Consider the following 12,879-nt stretch of genomic DNA (forward strand, 5'->3'; position numbering starts at 1 on the left):
TTTATGAGGTATTTGATGGAGGTTATTGTGTCTTCCTTTTGTATAAGGAACATTACCATTAAATTAGAACAAATGTGTAGTCTAACCGACAGGAGTTACCCCATGGTGGGTACTTAGTCTAAAATGATCAAATTTAAGGACCTGTCCCAATCTGAACCACCAGGGAGTACTTGTTTAAATTGTGGTTTCTTGAGCTCATAGTTGAAGACTGTTGTTTTAGGCTACTGCTTTCTCAAACGTACCTGATAAAAACAATTTGTAGTAACTATTTAGTATACACCTTTCCAGGCTCCTTTCCAAAAGATTGTGTTTGGTGGATCCAGGATGGGGCCTAGGAATTTGATTTTAACAACCATCCCCTGGGATTGTTCCTCACCAAGGATGAGGAATACTGTTAGAGAAACACTGTACAAAATAGTGTCTCCACGTTCAAAACATTTAGATCTGTTTCTCCAAGATTCATGTGGGTATGAGCTTCACATATTGAACCCAGCCAGTGAACTAACAAACATGTGATCATAAAACACCACACGAATAATAGGTAATGGTCATCGGTAAAAATAATAGTATTGGCCAGACATGGTGGCTCATGCCTGTAATCCTAGCACTTTGGGAGGCCAAGGCGGGTGGATCACTTGAGGTCAGGAGTTCAAGACCAACCTGGCCAACAATGGCGAAACTCTGTCTCAGCTAAATATAAAAATTAGCTGGGTATGGTGGAGCATGCCTGTAGTCTCAGCTACTAGGGAGGCTGAGGCAGGAGAATCACTTGAACCTGGTGGGTGGAGGTTGCAGTGAGCTGGGATCACGCCACTGCATTGCAGCCTGAGCAACAAGAGTAAGACTCTGTCTCAAAAATAATAATAATAATAATAATAGTATGTATTTCTAAGCCTTTTTTTAAACATAATACATTTTGAGCACATTCATTTGCTCACCTGTTTAAAAGTTATGAAAGTAAAGTGACAATCATGTCTAATAATGTAGAGAAACCATGGAAGAAATGTTAGTGAAGCAAGCATTAGAGAAGAGATCAAGTAGACAATGTTGAAGAGTGAGAACGCTTGGAAACAGGAAGGAAGAGCCTTGGGAATGATCAAAATTAAAGAATATAATCATCCAGGTGATATCAATATAAGAGTTTAACATGGGAACTATGTGTTCTGTTTTGAGCATCATGAAGCAAGATACTGGAGGAAAAAATATGTAAATATTTTAAATACGTTAAATGTAGCATAGCAGGTCATATTAACAGAGACTACATACACTGTGATGAAAATTGCTTACCAGAAGGATACACACTGAGTAAAAAACTACAGTGAATGTTTCTGAATGTATGGTTCAGCAGAGCTGCTCATATCAGTGGCATTGAAGTTATTTTCAATGTATGGCTCAGCAGAGCTGCTCCTATCAGTGGCATTGAAATTATTCTCCCTGAAAATGGGCCAGTCTGTTTTCAAAAAAAAAAGATAATGAAGTTTGTTAATTTTTCATATTATAACTACTATGATTTGTTAGAACGGCATGCATGATGCCAGATAACATTGGTAACTACATAATTGTACTTGGCTTCCCCGCTACTTTTTTTTTTTTTTTTTTCTGAGATGGAGTCTCGCTCAGTCACCCAGGCTGGAGTACAGTGGTGTGATCTCAGCTCACTGAAACCTCCACCTCCCGGGTTCAAGCAGTTCTCCTGTCTCAGCCTCCTGAGTAGCTAGGACTATAGTCACCTGCCACCATGCCTGGCTAATTTTTGTATTTTTAGTAGAGTCGGGGTTTCACCCTGTTGGTCAGGCTGGTCTTCAACTCCTGACCTCGTGATCTGCCCACCTCGGCCTCCCAGAGTGTTGGGATTACAGGCATGAGCTATTGTACCCTTCTTTCAGTTTTAGCACCATGCTCTAACTAGCTGAGCTAACCAGCCGATTGATATTTAAATTTTAACAATAAGAAAGCCACGCCCTAAAAAGTTATGGAAGTAGTGGTGATTATCTTGCATATTTATTTCTTTCATATCAATTCAGTGTTTTTTATTTTATGGTACTCTTTTGCGTATTACTTTATGTTCCTATAAAAATCCTTTGAGTATCGCTTGTTCAACATTTGTTATATTATCTACTCATTTGTCAAGAAGGAAAATGAAGCTCAAAAATAATGCGACTGACTAAAGGTAGCTCATTAGTGGTAATGTCCAGTCTCACACTTGTGTAATTTGTTCTATATCTACTACAGACCAACCATTTTCATCAGGCTCTGGTTTTCAGATAAGTAGAGTTCCTTTATATGGAATACTAACTAGGAGTTATAGACATTAAAAAATATAAATGGTATATAGTCTTTTGTTTCTATAATGTATAATATGGAATTCAAGTGGAACTCTAGGAAACTAAAGTTAGCATTATGAGAATAAATTTAATTTCTAACATGTCCAGTATACGTAAATATTGGGTGTGTTCTGAGTTTAATATTCAAGTTTTATAAAACTTAATGGTATAGTTATATAAACATACAAATATAAATAAATAAACTATAATTGGTTATAGTAAATCTGGAAAAGAGCATGGCTTTTTTTTTTAAGTAGAAAGTAAAATTGCTTCTAAATTTGAAACGTGGGGTGTTTTGGTTTTTATTTTAAAATTCTAGGTCAGACATTTGATTCAACAGGAGATCTATAGTATAAATTATGAACTATTTGATAAGAAACTGAAAGAATTGAACCAACGCATTGGGAAGACAGAGTGCAGAAATAAACATGAAGGAATAGCTGATAAACTCTTGGTAAGTTTTGATTTCATTTTAGTCCTTTTTAGGGGAGTGGGGGGTGTTCTTGCTCTGTTGCTCAGGCTGCAGTACGGTGGCTCACTGCAGCCTCTGCCTCCTGAGCTCAAGCAGTCCTCCCACCTCAGTCTCCAGAGTAGCTGGGACTACAGGCGCACAGCACCATGCCCTGCTAATTTTGGGGATTTTTTTATAGAGATGAGGTTTTACCAGTTGGCCAGGCTGCCCTCAAACTCCTGAGCTCAAGTGATTCTCTACCCTCAGCCCCGCAGAGTGCTGGGACTACAGGTGTGAGTCACCACACCTGGCCCATTTGAGTCCTTTTAAAAGGAAGAATTTGGTGGTATTTTTCATATTCGTAAAGGAAAACAGTAAGGGAAGACATACCTGATTCCTGGCCATTAGCTTAATGTAAGAACATATCATAGACAATGTAATTTATTATAGCTTAGCAATATTGGCTTTTGAGAAATATTCATAGAACTGTTAGGCATTCTGTGTCAATTGACAGGCTTAATACTTAGGCAATTTTGGCCGGGCGCAGTGGCTCATGCCTGTAATGCCAGCACTTTGGGAGGCCAAGGCGGGTGGATCACAAGGTCAAGAGATCGAGACCATCCTGGACAACATGGTGAAACCCAGTCTCTACTAAAAATACAAAAATTAGTTGGGCATGGTGGCATGTGCCTGTAGTCCCAGCTACTTGGGAGGCTGAGGCAGGAGAATTGCTTGAACCAGGGAGGCAGACGTTGCAGTGACCTGAGATTGCACCACTGCACTCCAGTCTGTTGACAGCAAGACTCCATCTCAAAAAACAAAACAAAAAAATTACATAGGCACTTTCTTTTAAATCTAAATATATCCTCTATTAGAACTCATATAACCTGTTTCAAGCTTTTTTTTACTTTTTGTTTTCCTCTTCTAGGATTACTTGCTGACTGATGTTTTTACCCACATTAATTTTATTGTAGACCAGTTAGAAGTTTTGTTTTGTTTGTTTGTTTGAGATGGAGTCTTGCTCAGTCTCCCAGGCTGGAGTGCAGTGGTGCGATCTCAGCTCACTGCAAGCTCTGGACTGCAAGTCCCAGTAGCTGGGACTACAGGCGCCCGCCACCACACCTGGCTAATTTTTTTGTATTTTTAGTAGAGACGGGTTTCACTGTGTTAGCCATGATGGTCTCAATCTCCTGACCTCGTGATCTACCTGCCTTGGCCTCCCAAAGTGCTGGGATTCCAGACGTGAGCTACTGCCCTTGGCCTTTTTTTTTAAAAAAAACAAAAAACAAAAAAAAAAAAACAGAGTCTCACTCTGTCGCCCGGGCTGGAGTGCAGTGGCGTGATCTTGGCTCACTGCAACCTCCACCTCCCAGGTTCAAGCGGGTGTCCTGCCTCAGCCTCCCGAGTAGCTGGGATTACAGGCCCCTGCCACTACATCCAGCTAATTTTTTGTATTTTTAGTAGAGATGGGGTTTCTCCATGTTGGTCGGGCTGGTTTCAAACTCCTGACCTCAAGTGATCCGCCCACCTTGGCCTCCGAAAGTGCTGGGATTACAGGCGTGAGCCATTGCGCCCGGCCGAAGTTTGAGATTTTTGTCTTCCTTAACTTTAATATTATAGAAGCATAGGCTGGGCATGGCAGCTCATGCCTGTAATCCCAGCACCGTTGGAGGCAGAGGCAGGTGGATCACCTGAGGTCGGGAGTTCAAAACCAGCCTGACCAACATGGAGAAACCCTGTCTCTACTAAAAATACAAAATTAGCCAGGTGTGATGGCACATGCCTATAATCCCAGCTACTTGGGAGGCTGAGGCAGGAGAATGGCTTGAACCTGGGAGGCAGAAGTTGCAGTGAGTCGAGATCACACCATTGCATTCCAGCCTGAGCAACAAGAGCGAAACTCTTGTCTCAAAAAAAAAAAAAAAAATATATATATATATATATATATAGCATAAAATGTTATTTCAAGTTTTTGCATATATTAGAATTTCTCATTTGGATAGATGCATAAGTCTTACACAACTACTTTGGCAAATAATTGACCCTCCATCTCTATATGATATATAGCACTCTGGCTTAGTATTTATTTTTCTTTTTTTCTTCTAGGCAAAAATAGCAAAACTTCAAAGACGTATTAAAACAGTATTATTATTTCAAAGGAATTGTTTGAAACCAAACATGTTAACCAGTAATGGAGCCTGTAAGGTTTGTATAAACACACAGGAATTTTAGTAATTTAGTTGACTCATATAAGCGGTTTGATTATAAGAAATGAATATATTTCCAAGCTAGGACAGAAGGTGTAAAGGTAAGTAAGTTTTTACTTAGAGTGTTCCCATGAATCTGTCTCTGGAGAAGACACCCTTAGGTAGTAAATGCCACTTGTATTTCTGTAGTAAAGGGAGCAGAAAGAGGATTGGTGATTGCCAAGATTGTCTTCCCCCACTCCCATTTTATCATGAAAAGTGTCAAATATGTACAGCGAAGTTGAAATTACTTATTTTTAATTATAGTTTAAGTTCTGGGGTACATGTGCAAAATGTGCAGTTGCATTACATAGGTATACACATGCCATGGTGGTTTGTTGCACCTGTCATCTACATTAGGTATTTCTCCTAATGCTATCCCTCCCCTAACCCCCCACCGCCCAACAACCCCTGGTGTGTGATGTTCCCCTCCCTGTTTCCACATGTTCTCATTGTTCATCTCCTACTTATGAGTGAGAACATGTGTTTAGTTTTCTGTTCTTGTGTTAGTGTGCTGAGAATGATGGTTTTCAGCTTCATGTCACTGCAAAGTACATGAATTCCTTTTTTTTTTTGACTGCATAGTAGTCCAAATTATATACATGCCACTTTGTCTTTATCTAGTCTATCATTGATGGGCATTTGGGTTGATTCCTAGTCTTTGCTATTGTAAATAGTGCTGCAATAAATGTACATGTGCATGTGTCTTTATATTAGAATGATTTATAATCCTTTGGGTATATACCCAGTAATGGGATTGCTGGATCATATGGTAGTTCTGGTTCTGTAAATCCTTAAGGAATCACCACACTGTCTTCCACAATGGTTGAACTAATTTACACTTTCACCAACAGTATAAAAAGCATTCCTATTTCTCCACATCCTGTCCAGCATATGTTTCCCGACTTTTTAATGATCGCCATTCTAACTGACATGAGATAGTATCTTACTGTGGTTTTGATTTGCATTTCTGTAATGACCAGTGATGAGCTATTTTTCATATGTTTGTTGGCTACATGAATGTCTTCTTTTGAGAAGTGTCTGTTCATATCCTTCACCCACTTTTTGATGGGGTTGTTTTTTTCTTGTAAATTTAAGTTCTTTATAGATTGTGGATATTAGCCCTTTGTCAGATGGATAGATTGCAGAAATTTTCTCCCGTTCTGTAGGTTGCCTGTTCACTCTGATGATAGTTTCCTTTGCTGTGCAGAATCTCTTTAGTTTAATTAGATCCCATTTGTCAAGTTTGGCTTTTGTTGCTGTTGCGTTTGGTGTTTTAGTCATGAAATCTCTGCCCATGCCTATGTCCTGAATGTTATTGCCTATGTTAAAAACAAGAGCTCGGAGTCGCAAAGAAAATGAGCACTCAAACAAAAGATTTCTCAGCAAGGTAAATTTACTTCCACAGAAAGGTGCTGTCTGCATCAGTGATGATCGCAAGAGCACACTGAACAAAGGAAAGCAGGGGTTTTTATTCCTAATGCCATTCCTGTTTCTGTGTCCTCCCGCCATTAATTGGGGTCAGATTGTACAATCCAAACTGATCCCAATTGACTAGATTTAGCATTTAGAATAGGACAAAGAACCAGGAAGTTTATTGTTTGTCCCTAACAACTTCAAGTAAGGTGGTGTGGGTCAGCTACAACCATGGTAAATGGAGGCATGCCTGGGCGTGTTAAAGGCAGGAAAGATTACTTACAAAATAGAATGAAGGACAAGGAGGGTGAAACCCTTTGAAGAGAAACTGTTCCTAATAATTTTCCCCCTCTGAGAATTTATACATTTTCTTCTTCAAACTTATTTAACATGTCTTGACTTTGCTGTTCTTTTTGATTGTCTAGAAGTAAAAGCTTGTCAGAATAGGGTGGAAAAGAAATGAAGTTTTAGTAGGGTCTGTTTTGTTTTTTGAGATGGAGCCTTGCTCTATCTCCCAGGCTGTAGTGCAGTGGCATGATCTCAGTTTACTGCAACCTCCACCTCTTGGGTTCAAGCCATTCTCCTGCCTCAGCCTCCCCAGTAGCTGGGATTACAGGCACGCACCACCATGCCCTGCTAATTTTTGTATTTTCAGTAGAGACAGGGTTTCAACATCTTGGCCAGGCAGTTCTCAAACTCCTGACCTTGTGATCCACCCGCCTCGGCCTCCCAAAGTGCTGGGATTACAGGCTTGAGCCACCGTGCCCAGCCAGTAGGGGCTGTTTTTATAAGTTATTGTTTTATTGAACTAATCCATGAATAGAAGGTATGATAGAGCAGCCAGTGGGAATGAGTACCCTAACTATAATTGCGAGGGAAGTAAAAATAGAAGCCGTGAGTCCTTTCCATTTACCAAACCACCTTTCTAATCATCCTGTAAAGGGTCATTTACCCCAGAATTCCTGGTTTAACTCATTAGATAAGGAGGTGAGACCTTGTAGAGGTTTAGTGATTGTTCTATCAGGGGCTGTATTGTTAGGGTTGAAGGTACAACATTGGGTTCCTATCATGATACAGACTCCATCTTTTTCTGCTAGTATCATATCTAGTGCCATCCTATTTTCACAGGCCATTTGTCTAGTAGGCCCTAATTGCTTAGCTATTCCTTTAATGGCATCCTTAGTATAACTGACAAATTGTTGTTGGTTATAGTAGATATAATTTATCAAATCCACGTTTTTATTAACAGTTACCCACCAGAACAAGGATTCAAACCTTGCAGCTGTTTAGTTTCATGTTTTAATTTATCTGGTACCCCTTGTGGGACTCCAATGGTATCTGTATAAACGTGAGAATCAAAAGATCCATGAGGGGCCTTTCTTGTTTTATGGTGTTGTTTTTCCTTTTTCTGGTTGATGGAATGCCAGGGTGAAAGGGATGGCCAATTGAATTAGAGTGCAAGTACTGCTCCAGTTGTTTGGCAGTGTCCAGTAAGGGTCCACCACAGTACCACCATACATCCACTCAAGGATGAGTAAGGGCAGACTGATTGGTAAGCTCTTGGAAAGGCTTAAGCTCACTGCATCCCTTTAGGTCTCCAAGGAAGGCTCAATTTTCTCCCTGTCATGAGAGACACAAAGTAAAATTGGCATCAGAAGATGGAAGCTGGGTGGCCCTCAGGGACTGACCTACAGGGTGCTGGACTTCGGGGAATAACAGAGAAAGAGCTTGGCATGACTTATTACCCCAGGCTGTGGGGTGCTAGAAGAGAGCTACCATACAGTCCATGCCCGGTTGATTTGAAGTCCATGCGAGTAGAAAGGGGACAACCTGGGCCTCTGGCCTACCATGTGCACAAGTGTAACAACTGCTTTTGTTTAGAGTGTTAACAGAATATTCAGTTCATTCCATGCAGGCATTTGCTTCTTGGTATCGAGTCTCAATTGCTAAAGTCTGTTCTAAATCTTTTACTTTTACAATAGCTACTTTAGTTTTGTCATTGGGAAGGGGGTGAGGAGTGGCACCCACTATTTGATTTGGTGGATTTAGGGAAGGTGAAGTGGGAGGAGGTGGAGAATGGTGGACAAAATGTATTTCAAGGAGGCTATAGGGTCCCTTCCAGCAACATTTGCTCCTAAACCGTAGAGACAGCCTAAGGTGGGCTTAGGGTCAATGGAAGTAGAAGCAGTAGTGGAGATTAGGACTGGGTTACATTGGTAGGATTGACGATTAGAGGGGGTGGTTCATTTAGCAATGTGGAGATAAGGCTTTAGGGCGGCACAGGGACCTTCCGTGAAAGTCCAGCCTTGGTACTGAGTGGTCCAATAAAAATGTTCCCAAGAGCTACAGAATTTCAAGTACCATGCTAGATGGTCACAACGGTGAGAGTTAGGGGTGGGTTCTGTGTGTTCTAGAGGACCAGGGCAAAGGGACTTCCCTAAAGAGGCTAGTTACCTTTGGGTTTGTAGGTTCCCACAGGGCATAACAAGACAAGCATCAAATGTAATTGTTTGAGGAAATGATGATCGGGTTACTTTGATAATAAAATGTTCCTGGGTAGCTAACGGAAGAAAGAGGAAGCAAGTTAGACAGGTTAAGCTTTTCTGAATATTAGTTTGGAAGGTGTTGGCCCGGGAGTGATGACCCATGACTCCAAAGGGGGTGATGCCTTTTTCACCTGAGTGTGGTGGGTCTACCCTAACGGTCCAGACTGCTGTCTCAGTGGCTAGGAGCACTAGATAAGGTCCCTCCCAGGTTGGTTCGAGTTTTTCTTCTTTCCGGCTTTTGATGAGGACATAATCTCCAGATCGACATGGATGCACTGGGAGCTCAAGAGGTGGTGTTTGTGCTAAGAGACCCTGGGTCCTAAGAGAAGACAAAGTAGAACATAAACCAAATATATAATGTCTTTTTGAGGGGCAGTTCGAATTCCGAGCAAGGCAATGGGGAGACAGGTGGTCCAAGGCAATCAAGTTTTCAAAATCAATTTAAATGATTCTTTAAAGTTTGGTTCATTTTTTTCTACCTTCCTTGATGAAGGTGGATGCCATGGAATATGTTATTCACAATTTATTCCTAGAGTTTGAGTAAGCCCTTTAACAATATTTGCAGTAAAGTGAATTCCATTATCTGAATCAATGTTTTTTATTATTTCAAACCTGGGTACAATATTTTCAATTAATGCCTTAACTAGATTATTAGCAGTTGTGTTTGAAAAGGGAATAGCTTCTACCCAGCGAGTGAGGTGATCTACTATTACTAATAGGTATTTTAGGCAACCAATTGAGGCATTTCTGTATAATCAGTGTGGATACTATGGAATGGTCTTAGTCCTGGACGTCTTCCCCCAAGGGGTGATTTTTTTTAGCGTTTGCTTATTAGTATTCTTACATATTAAGCAACTATCTGTAACTTGTTTGGCTAGGGTATAAACTCCTATACACCCATAAACTCTGAGAACTGCATCACACATAGCTTGGGGTCCCCAGTGGGCTCCTTGATGCCGCTGAGACAAGACCTCCCTCATGAGGGGTTTGGATAACATTTCTCTTTGGTCTGTTAATACCCATTTCCCTTCTCAATTTTCTTTAGCCCCTGTTTTTATTAATTTTTCTCTTTTTTTTTTTTTTTTTTTTTTGAGACGGAGTCTCGCTCTGTCGCCGGGGCTGGAGCGCAGTGGCCGGATCTCAGCTCACTGCAAGCTCCGCCTCCCGGGTTTACGCCATTCTCCTGCCTCAGCCTCCTGTGTAGCTGGGACTACAGGCGCCCGCCACCTCGCCCGGCTAGTTTTTTGTATTTTTTTATTAGAGACGGGGTTTCACCGTGTTCGCCAGGATGGTCTCGATCTCCTGACCTCGTGATCCGCCCGTCTCGGCCTCCCAAAGTGCTGGGATTACAGGCTTGAGCCACCGCGCCCGGCCAATGGGAGGGCGTGCTGCATGGGCCGGGAAACGAACCCAGGCCTCCCACGTGGCAGGCGAGAATTCTACCACTGAACCACCCATGCACCTTCTTTTTCAGTAGAAGAGAAAATGGGGACTGCGGTAGGGGGAGGAAGGCAAGGAGTTAAGTGAAAAACAGGCCTCTCAGAGGAAACAGCCACTTGTTTGGCTATTTGATCTGCAAGGTTATTTCCCCGACTTTCAAAAGAAAGGCTTTTCTGGTGTCCTGGGACATGGACAATAGCTATTTATTCTGTCAACTGGAGATTATTTATTTATTTATCTATTTATTTATCTTGAGACAGGGTTTCACTCTTGTTGCCCAGGCTGGAGTGCAATGGGGTGATCTTGGCTCACAGCAATATCTGCCTCCCAGGTTCAAGCAATTCTCCTGCCTCAGTCTCCCGAGTAGCTGGGATTACAGGCATGTGCCACCGTGCCCGTCTGATTTTTTTGTATTTTTAGTAGAGACAGGGTTTGTTTATGTTGGTCAGGCTGGTCTCGAACTCCCGATCTCAGGTGATCCACCCACTTCAGCCTCCCAAAGTACTGGGATTACAGGCATGAGCCACCGCGCCTGGCCCTGGAGATTATTCAATACATGGGTGATTAACTCTTTGTGAACTAGGTCTTGACCTTTGCTATTAATAAGGCCTTGTTTGGTCCAAATTTTTCCAAAAGTGTGAGCTACCCCGAAAGTGTAGTTGGAATCAGTATAAGTAGTCCCTTCTTGGTTCTGCAAGTGCTTTAGGCTTGATATAATGCAGACAATTCACATGTTTGGGCAGACCATTATTGGGCAGTCTTCCTGACTCTACTTCTTCAAGGGCTTCCCCAACGATTGACTACTGAGTACCCATTATATCTTTTTCCTTCAATTACTTGGGAAGAGCCATCTATAAATAAGTGCTGCCCTGTTTTGAAAGGGGTCTCTCTTAAATTAGGCCTAACTTTTGTATGGCAATTAATTAAATCTAAACACTCATGTTCATGTCTCTTTAGATTTGAATCTCCAGTCAAGAAATCTGCTGGGTTAAGTGAATTATCACTGGATAGTGTTAAATAATCTCTTTCTAACAGGATAGCTTCATATTTTAAGTAAGTTGGTAAGCCACCTTCCTGCCTTTTAAGATGGTTCTAACTTGATGAGGTGTGATTACAACCAACTTTCCACCGAAGGTTAGTTTTTGACTTGTTCCCTCCAGTCTTTCAGGGATAAAGGAGTGTACAGGTCCTTGCCACCAACATATGGCATAACCTATTTCCTCTTGGGAGGTAGGGCTCTTACAATTAATATGTCCTATTGAAAACTGACAGAGCCAATCCTCATATGACCCAAACTTTGGCCAGAAAACGGAGGGTTCGAGGATTGGTTCCTGAGTCTAGATGTAACAAAAATATTTTGTCATCTGTTGCTTTTTCTTGTGTTTAGTCCTTTCATTATCTTTCCAATATTTTAACATAAGCCCTAGGGAGCAATCGGGGAATGTTATTCCTGCTAGCATTATCCTTTTTATGCCCTACCTTATTTGGGGTATTTCCCATCTTGGGGGTTTTGTGGTAAGGCTTAATTTTCCCTGTTGGAAATTTCTTGCCTTCCCGACTATTGGAGGTTTGTGTGAGGCTCAGTGCCCCCTACTGGAGATTTCTTGCCTTTCCTTTCCTAGAGCCTCCACGGACTCCCACCACTGGAGGTTTCTTGCACTCTTCTACTTTTGCTTCATCTTCTCTGGCCACTTCCCCAGAGGAAATTTAGGTCCCTCTTAACATTGGTGGATCAGTATAAACCCCTTATGGGACCTTTGAAGGGCCACCATAAGCCATATGAGTTGACCACGGAACCGTAGATTGGACTCACTCACTCCGCACAGCAGTAGTGCTTGTTACCATTCACGCACTTTCAACCTCCAAGATATCCAGACCATCAAGGAAGCACTTCACTGCCCCAGTGGCTTTTCTTACCTTGGTCTGTGCAGAGAGTTACCTGGTCGCCATGGTATTTGTAGGCCTTCTCTTCTCGCATTGCTGAGATTCCAGGTTTATTCGTCACAGCGGGTGGGTCTCGATCTCCAGCCTTTGAGGCCACTGCACTGAGTCAGTGGGATGCGTCCCCTCCCAGAAGATGACCAGAGACCCTTCCCTGGAGGAGAATGGGATCCTGGGCAGGGCCCCCAAATTGTTAGAAATGAGCTGGGAGTCGCAAAGAAAACGAACACTCAAAAGACTTCTCAGCAAGGCAGATTTACTTCTGAGAAGGGTGCTGCCTGTGTCAGTCACAATCAGAAGAGCACACCAAACAAAGGAAAGCAAGGGTTTTTATTCCTAATGTTGTTACTGTTTCTGTGTCCTCCCTGCCTCCCCCCCACCTCCCCCGTTAATTGGGGTCAGAGCTCACAATCTAAACTGATCCTGATTGACTAGATTTAGCATTTAGAATAGGACAGAGAACCAGGAAGTTTATTGTTTGTACCTATTAACTTTAAGGCAGTGTGGGTCGGCTA

General features: G+C 41.9%; 1 protein-coding gene and 1 non-coding gene across 5 annotated transcripts in view; one reads left to right on the forward strand and one right to left on the reverse strand.

The window, feature by feature from the left end:
• The window catches only part of LOC105467783 (activating transcription factor 7 interacting protein 2), a 104,424-nt gene that overhangs the window by 63,314 nt on the left and 28,231 nt on the right, over positions 1–12,879 (forward strand). For all 4 annotated transcript variants that reach the window (XM_071084111.1, XM_011717501.3, XM_011717496.3 and 1 more), the window contains exons 4-5: positions 2,644–2,778; positions 4,882–4,980. In XM_071084111.1, the coding sequence (XP_070940212.1) occupies positions 2,644–2,778; positions 4,882–4,980 (234 nt within the window). The remainder of the gene's footprint in view (positions 1–2,643; positions 2,779–4,881; positions 4,981–12,879) is intronic.
• On the reverse strand, positions 10,373–10,443 carry TRNAG-GCC (transfer RNA glycine (anticodon GCC)). The gene has a single exon. It is a non-coding gene; the product is annotated as a tRNA-Gly (tRNA).

Source organism: Macaca nemestrina, chromosome 18 (genome assembly GCF_043159975.1).
Source record: "Macaca nemestrina isolate mMacNem1 chromosome 18, mMacNem.hap1, whole genome shotgun sequence".
Classification (NCBI taxonomy): Eukaryota; Metazoa; Chordata; class Mammalia; order Primates; family Cercopithecidae; genus Macaca; species Macaca nemestrina.